Consider the following 18,184-nt stretch of genomic DNA (forward strand, 5'->3'; position numbering starts at 1 on the left):
TCCAGTTGAAAAGTAGACTGGTTTTTATTCTAAACAGTACCGGGGCAGGATGCTGGAAGGTCCTCCCCAGCACACAGGAGGCAGCACGCTGCTAGGACTCAGACTAACCACCCATAGGCCAGGCCTCTTGTCACCTGAGGGCCTGCCTGTGCTAGGGGGGCCCAGGACCCTCAGGATGTGCGGGCCCACCCCTCCCCTGAGTCACCAGGGCTTCAGTGCCCACCTCCCCACCAACCAGCAGGGACACGGCGCCCTCAACATGGCCTGTGGCTGCCAGTGCCACCACCGCCTGCTCCGTGGGGAAGCCCATGCGCTCCAGCTGCTGCAACCTGTCGGATGGAGGGGACAGGGAGAGTGTCAGGGCCACCTCCAGCCCCCACACCAGGGTACCCCACCCCTACTCACCCTGCCTTACCGCAGAGAGGAGACAGAGGACTTCGGCAGCCATAGTGGGCTCTCGGGACCCTGGGCTGGCCCCTCCAGGAGCGAGGCCTGGATCCCCTCCTGTAGCATTTGTTCATCCAGGGATGCCCACCGTGGGGTCCCTGGGGGGAAACTGGGCTTGGTCCATGCCAGGCCCACCTCTGAGGAGCCCTTCCAGGTCGGCTGCACAGGCCCCAGGCCTGGCGGGAGCAGGGCAGAGTCTTCACTGTGGGACCAGAGTCCAGGGGTAGAAGACCTGGAGGGGCAGAAGCAGAAGAGGGCCTGACTGCCAGCCACTGCCACAGCTTCTACCACCAGGGCTGGTGTCCTCAGCTTCACCCTCACCTCACTCCAGGATGAGTGACAGGCAGCTCAGCCACGCTGCCTGGGGTGGGAAGGAGCCTGAGTGGCCAGCACCCCGCCAGGGCCCTGCATAAGACGCCCTCCTGCAGTGCCTGCAGCCGCCGCTCCGAGAGCTCCAGCCACCGGAAGGCCCCGGCTGCGTCTGTCTGCCCAGGGCAGGGCGGTTGGTCAAGGAAAACCAAAACCAGCCAGTGGTGAGCCCACACTGCATGCCAGCCCCTGTGCTAAGTGTGTGATGGGCGTTTCCTCATCTCCTCACCATGGCCCTTCGTGTCGTTACCCGTCAGCTGTGGAAGTTCGGAGAGGAAAAGGGACCTGCCGGAAGCTACCCAGCCAGTGAGAGGAGCAGCCAATGTGCCTCACCCCAAAAAGCTGTATCATCCAGTTTCAGCCACACCATACCCACTGTTTCCAGAGCCCTATCTACCTGCTCAGGTCTGTGACTCAAGGCGCAGCTTTGGGCTCAATGACACATCCCCTATTGCCCTCAGCCAGGGAAACTTGCTCCCCGTACCGGGATTCAGCCAGGCCTCAGCAGCTGGTGTCCCCAATCCTACATAACTACAGGGGGTCTGCCTGTGCCCACTGTTCTCTCAGATTGCACTGTTTTCCCCAACAGGCATTAAGCATCTGGAGCAAAAGCCTGTGTTTAATGCACATGCACCACCAGCCATAGGTGGTTCTCCCTTTCGGCGCCCAGAGAACCCCAGCTCATTCTCACCCCTGGCCTTTGTACTTTCTGTGCCCTCTGCTTGGCCCTCTCCTTTTTCGTTTCATTTTAACCCCTCATCCTGCACGCATCAGCTTAGATGCCACATCTCCTGGGGAGGTCCAGGTTAGGGGCCTCCTCGGGCCACTTCAGCACTCCAGGCTCCCCTTTAAATTGTTATTGGCACCTCCACCTGGCCATGAGCCCCCAGGCCACAGCCCAGAAGCCTGGCTGGAGGAGAACATGGAGATGCTCCTGGAACGTGTACGTGTGCACAGCTTCCCGGCATTGTTGGGTCTGACCCCCTTATGCCACTTCCTTTCCATGCACCCTGGGGGCCCAGCTTCAGAACCCACATGTCCACACAGGCCCAGAGCCCAGCCAAAGGATACAGGCCAGGCCAGCAAGGAGGCCACAAAAGAGTTGCAGGAAGGGTGGCTCGGAGCTGAGCAGGGGTGTCAGGGCGAGCAGCAGCCATGGTAACAGCCATGGTGGCAGTGCCCCATGGGGCCGTTGTGGGCGGTAACCCTGCCCTGCCAGCATGGCCAGGTGGACAGGCATATATCCGCAGCCACCAGCTGCTCCGGACACCCCGAGGCCTGCCAGGAGCACAGCCATTAGCCCGGCGGCCAGGGCGAGCAGCATGGAGGCATGCAGGAACTGCAGGGTGCCCAGGTGGCACTCTTGCTGCCAGCCCAGTGCAGGAAGGAGCAGCAGACTCAGGAGCAGGCTGGGTAGGGCCGTGTGGCCTAGAGCATGGGTCAGCAGCCGGTGTGCTGGGAGAGAAGAGGGGCTTATGTGCCAGGTTAGTGCCCCCAACCCCAAAGGCTGTCCCAGGTGTGCCAGGTTGGGAATTACCCTCTGCCAGGGCCACCCGCTAAGCCAGCCTCCCTTCCCCAGGAGCCGAAGCCTGCCCACTGCCAGCAATCACTCATAGAGGGAACCAAGGGTTTCCAAACACTGTGGCTGCTCCCAGGCCGTATTAAGCAGAACAAGGTGGACCTACCACTCGGTTTTCTCAAGAGTAACCAACTATGGATGAGTCACTTAACCTCTGTGAGCATCATTTGGGTTCCTCAGATGTAAATGGAAGCTGCTATTATTATTGGGAAACAGGTACTCAGCTGGGGTCACTCCTGAACCCTCAGCATCTCCACCCCATTCTCATGCTTAGCTGAAAGCCTTAGTTCTTATTTCAAGGGAAAGCCATCTGTCTGAAAAGAATTCCTATTCACAGGCTCTCACCCCTCTGCTGGCTCCTCCGCCCTCCTTGGCTGTGGACGAACTAGGAATACTCCCATCCAAGGCTGACCTTCCCAAGGGTACTGGTTCTATCCCTGCCTGACCACTGCAGGAGGCACACAGCTCCTGCCAACTGGTCTCAGGCCCTAAAGCAAGTCTCTTGCTTCCTCCAAGGCCCATGTGACCAGCCCTCACCCTGCCAGGGATCCAGCAGCAGCTCCGGGGCCAGGGTGAGGCTGGGGCCGGCCCCCACCAGCCACAGGCTGCTCATTAGCAGCATCAGGACTGAGGAAGCAAGAGGCAGCGCCGGGGAGAGTAGGGCAGGGGGGCCTCTGCCCCGCATAGCTTGACTGAAGGTGGTCAAGGGTGGTCCTGAGGCTGCGTGCTAGGGGTAAAGGAAAACAGTAACAACAGTTATTATTGCAGCTTTTATCTGACTTTCTTTCAACTACCCTACCAAGAGCTCCATTTTACAGAAGTAGGAACTGAGGCTAGAGAGGCAGTCTCAGCAACTTGGCCAGAGGAGCTCGGACCGTAACTATGTACTTAGCCATCTTGCCAGTCCACCTGCCTATGTGTGAGGATGGGGAGGGGCGAGGCCAAAAGAGCCCTCATGGGCCCTGAAGAGGAGCCAGGGGTGGGAGGCACAGGGCCAGGGAAGTTAATTGGTGCCCTGGACTCCCCAAGAGGTCCCCTGGGGCAAGTTCAGGGCCATCTCCAGCTTTCCTCAGGCTGCAGACCAGCCACCTTCCTCCCTACCCCCCTCTACTGTGTCCATCCAGGCTTAGAGCTCTGGATGGCCTCAGATGCCCTTGACCAAGGGGGAAGAGACCAGCCAATGGGCAGGCAGATTAGGGAGGTAGTGTGGGGCAGAAGAGCTTGAGGAGGGGCAGCATGAGTCCCACACCCTGAGAGCATACAAAGTGACACTGGACTGAGACATCCCCTTCCTTAGAACCCTGAGCACAGCCCCTCCCCTTCTCACAGGAACGTTCCAGTATCCACTTCTTCCTGTTGTGTGTCCCTGGGCAAGCTTTCCATCTTCTAAGAGGATAAGCCTCTCCTTCCTCTTCTGTAAAATGGGGATTAATAAAAGCCTTTCAGTGTAGGATGAGATAAAGGAATGGGCTAAGGCAGGGCCCAGCCCACAGCAAACTGAGAGGCAGATGTAACCACTAGCTGGCCCAACAAGAGAAGGCCTCAACATGGAGGCAGCTGCTTCAGCCTCAGTGGTTCAAGCTCTGGCCTTCGATCGTGCCCATTCCCTGCCCATTCTCCCCTGTGCTCTCCCTTCACACCCCTCCTGTCCTGCAGGCCCTGCTGGAATCCCCTCAGCCTTGGCCAGGTCTGTTTGTCTCAGGAGTCCCACTGAACTGATTTCAAAGGGCAGGAAGCAAAATCCCTGAGAGACAAGGCTGCCTCATCTGCTCCCTTGCCAAGGGCACCCTCAGCATCAAAACCCACCTGCCAGTTTCCTGCAGGAAAAATGTAGAAAGCTCCTCTGTCTGCAATGTCCTTTCCTCCATCTCTTCAACAGGCAAACTCTTTCGCACCCTTTGAAGCCCAGTTCAAATGTCCCCATCTCCATCTCTGGGCCCCCACATCATGAATCTTATCCTATCTAATGAGCACGGCTTTAGCCTTTCTCCCTGGCAGGTGGTCTGAGCTGGAGTGGGGGTGGGGGGGTTCGCTCCTCTTACTCATCCCCAAGTTCCTCAGGGTGCTGCTCCCCACATTTTGCTGGTGCTGTATATGTGTTCACTGAAAGAAAGACACTAGCTTGGCACCACGACCCGCCGAGGGATTTGAGTGAGACTGGGTTGAGTGTAGAAAGGGAGACAAGTGCCACCCTTGCCCGGAGACAAGGGACCCACCTTAGGCTTTCTCCTGCACCCTCACAACCAAGTCCCCCCTCCACCCCACCCGTCCCCCCCCCCCAGGTACCTTAGCAAGGGTGAACTCGCCCATGGACAAACAGAATTGGGATTTGAACCGCCCTGGCCTCAGTCTCTTTATCTATAAAATGGGGCTAGACACCATCAGACCCTACCTACCTTACTGGGAAACCGGCGGACAGAATGGGAAGGCAAGGACGGGGAAGATTCTTCCGGGTGATGGAGAGAGTGGGGGTCCCAGGGTGCGGGTCGGACTCAGCTTTGTGACTTTAGGAAAAGTACCCAAATTCCTTGGACCTCAGTTTCCCCCTCTGTAAAAACAACAGTATTGGCTGAAAAATGATTAAAGGGCCTTTTCAACCTCGACCGTTACTGGGGGGCTCTCGGGCCGGTCGCAACGTTCGGGGCCTCCCATACTGCCTCCAGCCCCCGCCCTCGGCGGCCTGGGCCACGTGTCCGGGGTACTCACTGCTGAGCGCGCCCCAGCCCGCGGAAGGCCGGGCACGATCGCAGGCTGGGAGTCGGTACTCAACCTTCCCGCCAAGGCCCGAGCGCCCCAAACCCATTCTGCTCGCGGTCGGGCGCGTGACCCCGGCGGACCAGCCGGCGCGCCACCCCCTCCCCCGCGGCCCGCCGATTAGTCAGCAGTTGTTCTAGGCCCAGATCCCTTCCCCCAATCCTCCCTCCGGCCTCCGTTTCCCTTCAAGGCCGACTCTTCAGAGACAGTCCCTAGAGCCAGCGGACGTAACCATCCGACAATTTGGCCTCGTGCGAAGAATCACTCCGCCTTCGTATCAAGATCCGCTCACCGGCCGCTCCAGCGCCTTCGGTGCCATTTGGACCCGCGCGTCAAGTCCGGCGCTCTTTAGAGAGGATTAGGAAAAGAGCAGAGGGTCAGGAGAACGAGAAACACTGTGGCTCATCCCTCTTTCCCACACCCCCGTGGCCTGGCCCCATGGTAGCGCCCGAGGTTGCGGGTTTCGCGCCTGCGCAGTGCGGCGCCTAGAGGGAAAGCGAGAGGGAGACGGACGTTGAGAGAACGAGAAGGAAGGAGAGAAAATGGCGTCCACGGGTGAGTGTGGTGGAAATGCGGCCGCGCCGGCGATGGCCGGGATTCCCAAATCGGGACAGCTCGTCTCGGGGGGTGGCCGGGACAACTGAGTGGAGTTTCTGAGAAGTGGGTGAGGTACCCGCCGCGGCCCGATGAACTGGAGGGCCCGCGCTCCCCTCCCCTCCCCCACTGGGGAGGCCGGCTCTGGAACCTTCCAGCGCCCCCGCCGGTCGGGGGGCTCGCGGCGGCAGGGGCGCGCGGGGCCTGCGGCGGCCTCCATTGTGTGGCGGCCGTCGGGCCCCGCGCGCCCAGCCTCCCGCCACGTGGGCGGGGCCTGCGGCCTTCGGGGCCCCGCGGCGGATGGCGCTCGAGCCGGGCGCCCCAAGAGCGGAGGTGGGGGGGCCGGCGACGGTTCCAGAAGTCGTGAGCCCGCTGCCCTTCCGACTTCCCCACCCCCATTTACAGAGAGACGGCCCACACCCGAAGGAGACTCTCTTTCACCCAAAAGCTTGGGGAGAAAGCAAAAAAAAAAAAAAAAGCCATCGCGGATTTGTGAGCCGAGGGGCGCCGACCTATGAGCAGGAGCCCCGTCATCCTTAAGGCCCGGTCTGCTGGGGCGTCCGGTGCCCCTGTCGGCGGGTTCCAGCCCCAGGCCCAATTTCTGCCCGGCTGCGCTTGCAAGGGACGTGCTCCCCCCCCCCACACACACACACGTTCAAAATCTCCCCCATCGGCTGTTCCCTGGGGCTTCTTCGTTTTCACCATTATTAATCCCACCTCCATCCCGCCCCGAAAAGCAATTAAGTGGCTTCTCAGGGCTATTTTTCATCAAACGCCGAGAGATCCGTTGTCTAATGAGACCAGCCCGGATCGCGAGGCCAGAAATCCCCCCCGAAAGAAATCTCCAGTTTCTGGCCTAAGAGACACAAAAGGCCCGGGCCGGCATGTGTACTGTGCTTGCTTAAGCGGTCGTCTCACACTTGCGCTGCTGTAGGTGAAGCCGGTAGAGAGGGAAGGAGGCGCGGAGTGGGAGCTGGAGATGTGCTGTCTCGGGTGGGCCTCCTGCGAGGAGTATTTCAGCGTCTCCTAACCCTCAGCTGCACTTCGCAGCCGGTCCCCGCACTAACCTGGGGTTATTGGTGGGGTGGGGCATCTTCCCTCGGGGCTTATTCTTAGGCGGTCGGAGTCTCGGCTAGACGGGGCTCTTCTCCGACTGCGTGGTCAGTGAGCAGGCAGGTAAATGCTGGTGGTTGGTGCCAGGGTACACAGTGTCCCTAGAAGAACGGACTCTGAAATACCACGGGCCAAGAAGACATCCTGGTGGAAAGCGATTTCCTCGGCCCATTCCACCTTCCTCTTCTCCCTTCCCTGTTAAAGCTTGGGCAGTCAAAATGTGTGTGTGAAAATTTTTGTGGCTGGATATGCCAGTTTTTTGTCTACTGTGCTCAGACTCTGTTTATTTACTGCGAACCTCTGGGTACTATATGCTATATTAGTATTACAGCTGCGGTTTATGTAGAAGTGACCCAGCTGGGCTATGTTGGGGGAGTCACATAGCTTATCTGAACTTTGGTTTCCTTTCCTTCAAAATGAAGGAGCTAGGCTACACCTCTTAAGAGCTTTTGAAGCTCTTAACTTTTGACCTTACAGCAAAGCATTTTTGGCTTCCACAAAATTGCCTCATACTGACTTTCACTTTTTATGTAGTCTGAAGCTCTAAATCTCCACAGTTTGTATAGTGACTGCCCTAAAGTATCTAAAAGCCCCATTACCTTGGGTACTGTTAAATGTCTTTCCTCATCTGCATCTATATAGAAAAGTACCTAAAGTAAGGGGCATGTCCATTTTAACAAATTAAAATGCAAACCCCGGAGTAACTGCATTCAGACATTGCCAGCACTCTAAAGGCCCACCTGGATCACAGCCCTCGCCCCCAATCTGTCCATTTTCAGTAAAGTCTTCAACTGCACATTTGGGGGTTAAAAGCAAAACAATGATCGCTGAATAATCTGACCAGTGTGTGGCAAGAGCATTTTTGAGGCCATATAATTGGGTGCTGTAAGTAGATAACATAAGTTCTCCTAAAACAAATTGGCTACCTTCCATAGCCCACCAATGTAGGGCTAAAGCATCTGGTTTCATGTTGACTGAGAACATTGGTGGTTCCATATCAGCTTGGCCACTTTTATGTTTTACATAATTGTTCTTGTATGAAAGTGCTCTTGCAAACATTGACATTAACATTAGTCTTAGATATCATGATTTAGAATCATTTCTCAAGCAGAAACCTCAAAATGTAGGTTAAACTATCAATTTTCAATGCTTGTTGTATTTTGTGAATAACACATGAGTAAGTGATTTGCATTTAGTTTTTATTTGCCACATAAAGAGAGCATGGTTTGTAGTGCCATTGAAAATGCCTTAACGTTTAACTTTAAAATGCTATAAGGTTGTCTTTGAACGAATCGATTCATAGCCTTTGGCCAGTTGATTTAATAATGTTGATTCAGACTTCTGAACTAAGGGTGTACAGAGGAAAGAAAGTCAAGTCAAGTGTGGGGACAGAAAGATGAGCCAACTGCAAGGGATGAGGTCAGGCAGGCCTTTGATGGGGGGTGGGTGGAAACCCCTCCATGAAGAGCTGAGAAGTCAAACTGTTGCTTTCAGATGAAGGTCTACTTTCTAAATGGAATAGAAAGGACACTTTTGTTTGGCCCTAATGGAGGTATTGTCTTCTGACAAATACATATTCTTGTGGAGAGCAAAGAATTGGACAGAATTTTTAAAATAATTATATATGTATACCCGTACGTTTAATTCGTTAGTGCTGTGAGAACTTCTTAACCATTTTGTTTTCTGTTTTCACTACTTGTAGACACCTCACTGGACCAGAATTTTTAGTCCCTTTTGCCACGTGTTGCAAATTTCTTAGGAAAATTATAGAAAGTTTTACTTAGAAAAAGAAGGGGAAGAAAAATTGTAGCATTTTTTTTAAAAATTGAAATCATTTTAAGTTTTAAAAAAATGGTGTTGCCAGAAAACAAATTCTTCCCAAAAAGATTAAGTGCTTTCTCTGCCAATTAATTAGGGATTCTGCCTTAACTCTGCTTCACTGGGAGTTACAGCTTTCTAATTTTTGAGTTATCGTACAGATGTAGCACTGATAGCTGTGAGCAAACCCTTTAAAACACTGGATTGAGATGACTTCCTCTGGTTTTCTGCCATTCCATTTCATAGTCCTAGTGCACTAAGGTTGGTGTAACTTACTAAAGTGAGGGAGCAATAGAAAAACTAGCTTTTGATGAGATGTAGCTACTGATGTAACCAGCCTGATTTTAAACATTGTTGAATTGATGTTTCAACCTACGTTTTGTAATGTTGCTTGCCTCCTTTTTATGTGAAGCTAAAACTTCTGATCTTGTTGGTTTGTCTTGTTCTCTGTTAGTCTTAGAATGATGATCATGTATTTGAAATGACAGCCTGTGGTTAGGGCGGGGGGGGGGGGTTCGTGGTCATGGGAACATGCAAAGTATCTCTGCCAAATCGGCTGGTCTTGAACTCATTAGCTGGCACTTTTCTGAGTTTAACTGGCTTAGACTGATTTTTTGGTTTGGTGTTGAGAAATAAGAGGTACTCATTTGGACCTGTGTTGACCGGTAGGTCCTTTCTAAATAGTTTAAAGAATTTACCTTCCTGCCATCTGAATTCCTCCCCCCTTCTTTCCCTCGTCTTTGCTGACTTCACACTATTTTTTCTCCTTGTCTCCTCTAGATTACAGCACCTACAGCCAAGCTGCAGCCCAGCAGGGGTAAGTCAGTCTCTTCCAACAGTGTTTTGTGTGTCACTGATTAATGTCAGTACAGAGCCTGCTCTAGTTGTAGAGGATTTAGTAGTGGAACCTGAATGTTCCATATTCAGTTCTTGCATTTAATTTCTCTTACAGCTACAGTGCCTACACCGCCCAGCCCACTCAAGGATATGCACAGACCACCCAGGTAATCTTGATAATCATATGCAGCTTCATCCCCAAGTAAAATGCTTCTATCAGCCATTAAAACAATGAGTACTTCTCAGAAATTAGGTGATAGAAAAGTGTAATGTGCTGTAATCATAAAATAACCAGTCGCTTAAAATTTTCACAATGGGAATGCCATTATAAATGATACCATCCCCACATTGGGAGTTGTTAGCTCTCTATACCTTTTAGTATCATTTCTCAAGATAGGTGCCTTGCTCCATGCTTGGTCCTTCTGTGTATTTTATTGTTTAAATTTATTTAAGTTAATCATACAGCAGTTCTGCAGAGGAAGGTGATACTATGACATTTTGCAAATGGGGGGGGGGGATGCAATGACGATATTGAGGCATTTGCCAGTGGCCAAAACAGTAAGTTCTAATGGCTACCCAGCTAAGGAACTTCCGAAGGCTCCAGTCCATGAGTCTGTTTAAAAGCCTAGGCCAACAGATTCTAGAAATCAGCCTGCTAGTGTTCTCAAGATCACCTCAAATTCAGAATATGATGTCTTTGGCAGATCTTCCGTAACTGGTCAGATCTAGGATATGATTATGCTAATATCTGAAAGAACACCTCATTCCTTGCCCGGTTTTATGTATTGCTGATGTCCAAGTTCAAAAGATAGTGCTGTTGATGTGCTAACCTTGAGACGTGCGGTGTTCTAGTTCATTTTTGATAAGTTTTTTAAAATCTTTGACGTGCTGAAAATTTGGTTTTCAAAATCGTCTGACAGGTTTCAGCCCCATTTTTCTTTTCTTTTTTTTTTGTTCTTGTTTTCCTAACATTTGTTTCTAGTAAAACTGCTACTTACGCTCAGTGCTGGCAATTATACACCTGTTCCCTTACTGTTCATCCCTTGAGACTGTCTTGTTAATCTGTATAATTAACTGTGATTTTGCCCAGTTATCTCAGGAACTTTTTTGTAGTTAAGTTTACAAAAATGTGAGTGAATTAGATATGGAAAAACAAATATTCACAATACTATGATTACTTGTCCGCTTTTTAAAATCTTTTTACATGATGCAACGGCAGGGATGGACCTAGAGGGTATTATGCTAAGTGAAATAAGTGAGACAGAAAGACTGTCTGATCTCGTGTGGAATCTAAACAACAACATAAATGAACAAACAAAACAGAAGCATAGATCTAGAGAACAAACTGATGGTTGCCAGATGGGGAGGGGTTTTGGGGGTTGGGGTGAAAAGGACCAAGGGATTAAGAAGTAAAAATTGATAGTTACAAAATAGTCACAGGAATGTAAAGTACAGCATAGGCAATATAGTCAGTAATGTTGTAATTACTGAGTATAGTGCCAGGTGGGTACTAGACCAGTCGGGGGGCTTACTTTGTAAATTACATGAATATCTAACCACTATTCTGTAACCTGAAACTAATATAAAATGTTGAATATCAACTCATTGGAAAAAATTGAAAGCAGTGGCTTTGATTTTCCAATTTAGAAGTCAGTTGGTCTTTTTTTGCTAACTACAAGGTTCATATGTGAAGTTCTTGCATCCATTTTCTTTGAGCAGGCATATGGGCAACAAAGTTATGGAACCTATGGACAGCCCGCTGACGTCAGCTATTCCCAGGCTCAGACCACTGCGACCTATGGGCAGACGGCCTATGCAACTTCTTATGGACAGCCTCCCACAGGTAAGGCCTGCCTTGGAGATACTTTTGGGTCACGTCAACTAGGGCGTTTGCTAAGAAGCTTGTTACTTGTGCTCTTTGGTGTATATTCTGGTCCGTTATCTTGGCATCCTTTATTCTTAGAAGGAGCTTTTTTTTTCCCTTTTCCTTCCTTTCCCTTTTCTTTATATTCTCCTTGAGGGATTGCTAAGAGAATGTGGGTGGAATAAATTCCAAGGGAGAAAAGAACTTTTCCTTTTTAACTATTTTATACAGTGTATTGAATAATCTCACGACAAAATAGAGAATATATAAAAGATTATGCTAATGCTGGTAAGAATGAGCCTTCTTAAACCGAGCTGCTTACAAATCAAACTGATTTTCACATGTTTGCTTCATCTGATAGTGTACCCTCTACTTTTTGTTTTGTGCTTTCCACAGTAGAAGGGACCAGTACAGGTTTGACTATACTGCTCATTCTTGCATGGGAAATGCTTTCCATCTTGTTTAACCCTGTAATGTTAACCCTTTAGGTGTTTTCATTCGTTTAACCCTCGAATTTTCCAACATCACACACAAGGTGCTAATGGAAAACTGCTTCAGGTGCCATTTGCAGATCCATGTCTTTTTCTTTATGTGATTTTGGGAAAGGTTTTTCTTTTATTTTACATTATCTTGTGTCAAGCCTTAATAACAGTTGTTAACCTTCCCAAAGATATTTCGGATGACTACACCCCAGCTGATTTCCCCATATTCCCTGAAGGATAGATTGCATGATTAGATTTATTTAGAGGAGCAGACTGCCACCCTGCATGTTAATTATGTTTGTCTGTCTGTTGGTTTCCAGTCCAGACATTTTATTTTCTGTTTAAGCGTTAATGAATTATTTTAATCCATAGTATGTCTTATATGTATGACAGCATTCCCGGCAGCTAAAAAATAAATAGTAAGCTATTCTAAGATTAGAATAAATTGTATCCTGGGGTACAATTGTATCCTGTGTACTGGGGTTGAGAGTGGAACCTGTGTAACATTTTAGGATCCTTACCTTCTCCCCACTCTCATCTTTATTATCACTAAAGAATATTTAATACAAAAGTCTCACAGATGTAAAAACTCTTTCTTTTCAAACTATTTTCAGTTTCCCAAAGTTATATATAGTCTTATCAGTCTTTAGTAGGGGGTAACCTATTTGTAGTGACAATGTCCTGGATTTTTGATGGGAAGTACTTCCTAATCTATCTAACACATGTCTTGAATAGGTTGAGAAATGTTTAAACTTTCTGTTGGTGACAGTTACAACTTTAGGAAAAGCTGGAACTAAGACTATGCAGTTTGGATTTTTAGTATGGGGTATTGAAATTGTGGGTTGAACTTTATGTAGTCAAGCTACTACATTTTTTGTTTAGATACAATTAACATATAACAGTTTCAAGTGTACAACATAATGACTTGCTATTTGTATATACGGTATTGTGAAATGACCGCCACAGTAAGGCTAGTTAATCTATCATCACACAGTTACAAATTGTTTTGTGTGATGAGAACTTTTAAGGTCTCTGCTCTTAGCATCTTTCAAATACATACGCGGTTCTACTCCATTTTATGTAAAGGACTGGAGCATCCTTGGATTTTGGTACCCTCGGGGTCCCGGGACCAGTCCCCCACAGATAACTTAGGGACGACTATATACAATGTTATTGACTGGTTGCTATGCTGTATGTTACATCCCCATGGCTTATTTATTTTATAACTGGAATTTTTAAAAACAAGCATCATTTGAAAATAAATAATACCACTTAGATCTAGGCTTTAGAGTCCCTAGATCATTTTATAGGGACATGATAAAGTGAGTTATAGGAAATGCAGTGGTCTTCCGGGCTCTCTAGAGCCATGTATTCACATTGTCATTGATTGAAAAAGTCCTGTTATGACTGGACACCAAAAGTATAGGACATTCTAGTAACAGAAATTAGTAGCTTTGATGAGCAAGAGATTGCACTTAATAAGGAATGATTGTATAGACTTTATGGAGGACGCTTCATACCTCCCTTAATTCTCCCATGAACCTTTAAAGCAGGGGTGTCCAAATTTTTTTCAATGTTTTTTACCAAGGGCCATATGCGGTAAAATACACAAACAGCCGGGCCACTCACTCGAGGTGAAGTAAGTATTGCCTCACCTGGTTTATTTAAGTAAACTAAATATATTTTTGGAATTTGTTGTGCGGGCCAATAAAAAATGGATTGCGGGCCGCAGTTTGGACACCCCTGGTTTAGGGCATGGGAACCAAAATTAAACCTGGTGAGCAAACTGGGGCTGAACCAAACTTAATAGGTAGTAAATAGGTTTGAGCACAGATACTACTTTTATCCTTGTCTCATGTTGCCTTTACATGTAAACATCATTGGATAATTATTGGAAGGAATGTATTAAAACACATTCTTCTCTTGTAGAATTTTTAAAAATTAAGTTTCACGAGAAATGGGCTATATAAACCTCAATTCATTAATTGGAACGGAAATCTTAAAGTTTACTGTTCAAACTGAACAAATATTTTGGTTGATGTGTGTAATGTTTTTTAGTACCTTTTTCTTAAAGTTGTCAGCACATCGATGTGTTGTCTTTTTGCTGTTTGCCTTTGTTTATTGTCATTAAATTACTTTGCTCTGTTAATTTTTGCTCATTTTGCTTGGCTGCTTGTGTAGGTACTACAGGTTAATTAAAAGATTATTAATTAACCCAGTGTCTATAAATGTAATCTGTAGCACTATAAGGCTCTAACTGTTGCTACCTAGTTTTGTGACATGAATTATTTCCCTGATCAGCTTTGTTTTTGTTGTGGCTTTGGTTTTTTTTTGTTTGTTTTAATTGCTCTTGTAAATCTTAAAGATGGCCTGTCATGTAGGGGGGGATCTGTGTGGGAGTAATAGGGTAGGTGGAATTAGATTCCAGTTAAATTTAAACAAATGAGCTCTTTGTATGATTGACATTAGGACTGTGCAAAGAACTTTTAAATAAGTTCAGATAAACAATACCAACTCAAAAAACTTCATGGCTTGACGCTCCCTGTTTTGTGAAATAATACTTTCACAAATACATTTTAACCCAACAGTTTTGAGAAGGAAGTGAACTGTCTTTGTGTATAATTAATTTCAGAATTTCCCCAAAATGGGATGGAGAATAAAGTTATTGTACTCTGTGCTACAAAGGGAAGTTGGTATTTATTTTTAGCTAGTAAGTTGTTTGTATAGTGAGGACACTTTATTCTAACTGAAGTTTAAGGTCCTAAACCTTAACTAAACTGAGCAATCTTAATTCAAGATTTGTTTTTAGTGCTCAAACTTTTTTACATTAGGGAGATTTGGATCTTTCTTTGATGGGTATAAATGCTGACAGCCAGACCCAGCTTTTTAAAGCATGGCTTACTTGTGCTTGTTGCCCATGAGAAGTTGGAGGAAGGAGAGCCCTGCACCAGAAAAGGTTGTAATCTCTCTCAGAGGAAGGGACTCAAGTAAGGAGCTGCAGATTGGGGGGGGGGGGGGAGCAAGGGGGTTGTCACACTTCAAGCCCAAGATCCAGATGAAAGTGCGTGAGATCTGGCAGAGGCAGGAACTAGAGAGAGAACCTATCTTGGTCTGTGAGAGCGGGTCTGTGTGACACTTGGTTAGGGAAATAGGAGGCCCTAGGTAAGTAGGAAAATGACCTTTTTGCTTTTGGTGGGTAAATAAGAGAGGAAGGGAGGTGGTTCATTGGATGACCAGCCTAGACACTCAGTTTTATTACACGTTTACCTTTTAAAGGTCTATTTTTGGAGTATTGAGTTTAATTTTAAATGATTTACCAAAAACAAGGTAAATACAGGATTTCCTTTGTTGGCTATACTTAAACAAATATAATTTGTAGTGTATCTTTATAACTCATAACGCTATTTCAAATCTTAGTGTGGTAACAAGCGGTTTTTTAGTTTTACCTGAAACAAAATTAGCAGTTCTTAGAAGTGTTCATTCGTTAACATCTCCCACTAAAAATTAAACATGTGTTCTCTGGAATTTCCGGTTTTCTTTAAATGTGAACTGCCTGTGATACAGTGCTTGGGACTGAAAGCAAGTAATTCCAAATTACAGATTTTAATGCTAAAACTAGCATCTGGATCTTTATTTCGTAGCTATCTTAAGATGCTATGTCATTTGCCTTTTACTTTCTAGGACATTTTATTCCTGCTTGAGAGGTTTTTGGGGTACTTAAGTAGTTAGTTGAGTAACTTGTTAAGCGGTATGCTAGCAAAACCAGTGTAGAATTAGCAAGAACAGACTTTTCTTCTATTGAATCCTTGCCAAGAAGCAGGAGTGCAGAGGAACCCTGTTTTGTGTACCAACACTTTTCTGTAGTATACTTTGTCCCCTCCTTTCTGTTTGGTGTGGTTTTAAAGCAGAAGAGACAGTACTTTACTGAAGACTCAGTACATTCAGAGAACTTAGGTTTTAAATACTGGTTTATTGTTACTCTTACTGCAGGGGAACTAGTTAAAGGGATTAAATGTGATGGTGGCAAGTAGGTGGTTTACAAATTGTTCTGGTGATGAGTGTCTAGGCAGATCTCTGAGGAGCCAGAAATCTGACGTTGCTCTCCTTTGTTCCAGGTTATACTACTCCAGCTGCCCCCCAGGCATACAGTCAGCCTGTCCAGGGGTACGGCACTGGTGCTTACGACACCACCACTGCCACGGTCACTACCACCCAGGCCTCCTATGCAGCTCAGTCTGCGTATGGCACTCAGCCTGCTTACCCAGCGTATGGTCAACAGCCGGCAGCCACTGCACCTGCAAGGTAAGGCCATACTCACCCACTCCTAGCTCGACAGTGCATCAGCCTCAGGAAGGAGAACAACTGTGCACACTTAGGGAATCCATGATTGAGTTTCTTTTCACTGGTTGCTCTCACCATCAAATACTCTCAGGTGTTGACCATGTTCTTATAGTCGTTACAGTAATACAGTAGAGCACGCCACACGTTATTCTCCATTTAGTAGAGGAATGGTGCCGTCCAGGGGTCAAAATAAGGAGTGTCATTGAATGGGTTGTCTAGTTGCGGAAGAGTGACTGTGGGGGCTAGGAGGAGGCTATTATATTTACTTTTCTAAACCCACAAGAACATTGAGTGTGTGGTTTCCCTCACAACAGAATAACTGATAGAACTGTACTTTTGATGCTTTTATCTTTGGTTCCATTGGCCCTATAAATGGGTGGCAGCCTTCTGTTCGGGAAAAACAGTAGTTCGCAGTGTGGGGGGTGGGGTGAGGTGGGGTATAGCATCACGTGATTCAAGAAATAGTCATGTAATCCATTTGTCAATAAAAGATACGTCCCTATCTGGAAGTGAAACATTGGTGTCTCAGCTTAAGGCATTGACGTTATTTTTTTTTCTCTGTATTATGTAGTGGCTTGGTAATCTCAATGTGACAGCAAGTATAAATTCTTAACTGAGTACCCTGCTATGGGGTGACTATTTGGGCAAAGTTTATACTCCACGAGACTTGTTAGCAGGTAAACAGTATTAATTATTACTTAACAGAAGATTTCAGGTCTTTGCTTTAGGCAATGCACTTAGGTGGCTTCTGCATACAGTCTTGAAGGAACATTGAAATTCTGATTTGAAAGAAGACTTTTTAGGGAATAAACAAGAGATCAACTTGTAACCTAGACTTTTTGTCTGCTGTAGAGGTAAGAAATTAGCTCTGGAAAACACTCATGAAATTACTTCTAAAATGCACAGTGAGTAATCAGAGCTACTTGATAGTTTAAATTTGCTAGACAGCCTGTGTGGTAGTTAGGTAAACTAATTACTGTAGGACCCCATTTCAATTGACCTGGGCATTTCAGAGTGTTGGCACATGTTTGAAGTCCCATTTGGTGCTCCATTGCAACAAGATATCCAAGCCATAGCTGGAGGGTTTTATATATTAATTGGTTTTTTAATAAGTCATCCTTTTTGGTTCCCTTTTTTAAAATTTTCGGTGCTTACCACTTTAAAATGCTGTCTTGTGATCAGTGACAACCACTCCCTTTTCCACTGGAAGGGGGGCAGTTTGTGACCCATTTCAGCTCTTTATAGAAACCAGTACTTCCCCATCTTTTCTGGTCTGCCTACTGATTCTTGGGGCTTTGCTTAAAACAGCTCAAGCTCACTTTGCTACAGCCCTGTTGCAAACTGTTAGGACAAAGAGGTAATAATACCACTGTGTTTTTTTTTTCCTTGGGATTGATTTTCATCACTTAAGGATATTTCCCAGTTCATCTGAGCGGTCTGTCTGCCCTGCAGTGGTAGTCTCTATTGTGGAGACTTGGAGGCAAGGTTAGATTAAGCTTATCGCAGTCCAAGTTAGGAAATGTTTTCTTAGATCTGCTCTAATAATAAGTGAGAAAAAATAAACCCACATGTGGTCCAAATTTATAAATGCCATGGACTTAACATAAATGTTACTCTAAACTAAAACTTGTATATTATTCAAGTTTGTCTGTCTTCAGTCCTTTCTGAGAAATTGCATTTTCTTCCCTAACAACCACCTCCCCTCTCAGATCATTTAAATTGGTGACACAAAATATTGTAACTGCCTTTTATAGCTGTTAGTATGGAACAAAAGGAGCATGTTGTCTCTTCTGTGGATGTGATTAGTTCACCCCCTTCCTTAGTGCTTTCTTCCAGTAAATACAGTGGCCCGACACTGGGTATGATGTAGTTCATTTCTCAATTGTATTTATTTCCTAGCTCAATCCTACCATTGCATATAGCTCATAGGTTATAAAGTTCTTACCCAAGAGTTTGTGGTTGAGAATAAAGTCTCACTTTTTTATT

General features: G+C 46.8%; 2 protein-coding genes across 21 annotated transcripts in view; one reads left to right on the top strand and one right to left on the bottom strand.

The window, feature by feature from the left end:
• RHBDD3 (rhomboid domain containing 3) lies at positions 1-6,894 on the bottom strand. 12 transcript variants are annotated; one of them, XM_081037492.1, is made up of 10 exons: positions 5,823-5,878; positions 5,442-5,495; positions 4,792-4,943; positions 4,202-4,498; positions 3,723-3,809; positions 2,933-3,122; positions 1,888-2,271; positions 769-928; positions 416-679; positions 1-329 (listed from the first exon to the last, which is right to left on the bottom strand). In XM_081037492.1, exons 6-10 carry the CDS (start codon positions 3,078-3,080, stop codon positions 152-154), a joined length of 1,134 nt encoding a protein of 377 aa, XP_080893618.1. In that variant the 5' UTR covers positions 3,081-3,122; positions 3,723-3,809; positions 4,202-4,498; positions 4,792-4,943; positions 5,442-5,495; positions 5,823-5,878; the 3' UTR covers positions 1-151. The 12 variants fall into 12 exon arrangements, with proteins under 12 accessions (XP_080893618.1, XP_080893610.1, XP_080893619.1 ...); XM_081037484.1 differs by lacking the exons at positions 4,202-4,498; positions 5,823-5,878 and adding an exon at positions 6,811-6,894; XM_081037493.1 differs by lacking the exon at positions 5,823-5,878 and having other exon boundaries at positions 4,202-4,291; positions 5,442-5,577.
• Positions 5,455-18,184, top strand: part of EWSR1 (EWS RNA binding protein 1) — a gene marked incomplete at its 3' end in the record, with an annotated part of 26,648 nt that continues 13,918 nt past the window's right edge. For 5 of the 9 annotated variants that reach the window (XM_081037477.1, XM_081037478.1, XM_081037479.1 and 2 more), the window contains exons 1-5: positions 5,455-5,704; positions 9,455-9,491; positions 9,627-9,678; positions 11,231-11,354; positions 15,973-16,159. In XM_081037477.1, the coding sequence (XP_080893603.1) occupies positions 5,692-5,704; positions 9,455-9,491; positions 9,627-9,678; positions 11,231-11,354; positions 15,973-16,159 (413 nt within the window). In that variant the 5' untranslated portion in view covers positions 5,455-5,691. Of the gene's footprint in view, positions 5,705-9,454; positions 9,492-9,626; positions 9,679-11,230; positions 11,355-11,771; positions 11,790-15,972; positions 16,160-18,184 lie in introns of all 9 variants that reach the window. The other 4 variants (XM_081037473.1, XM_081037475.1, XM_081037474.1 and 1 more) reach the window with 2 other exon arrangements.

Source organism: Rhinolophus hipposideros (assembly GCF_964194185.1).
Source record: "Rhinolophus hipposideros genome assembly, chromosome: 24".
Classification (NCBI taxonomy): Eukaryota; Metazoa; Chordata; class Mammalia; order Chiroptera; family Rhinolophidae; genus Rhinolophus; species Rhinolophus hipposideros.

What these genes read in the sequence shown, in the direction of transcription:
- RHBDD3 (XM_081037485.1), bottom strand. Translation starts at nt 3,080, where the DNA reads ATGCGGGGCAGAGGCCCCCCTGCCCTACTCTCCCCGGCGCTGCCTCTT. An exon ending in GTCACTCATCCTGGAGTGAG is followed by an intron (nt 680 to 768) that starts GTGAGGGTGAAG and finishes CTGCCCCTCCAG; the next exon opens with GTCTTCTACCCCTGGACTCT. An exon ending in TCCTCTGTCTCCTCTCTGCG is followed by an intron (nt 330 to 415) that starts GTAAGGCAGGGT and finishes TCCATCCGACAG; the next exon opens with GTTGCAGCAGCTGGAGCGCA.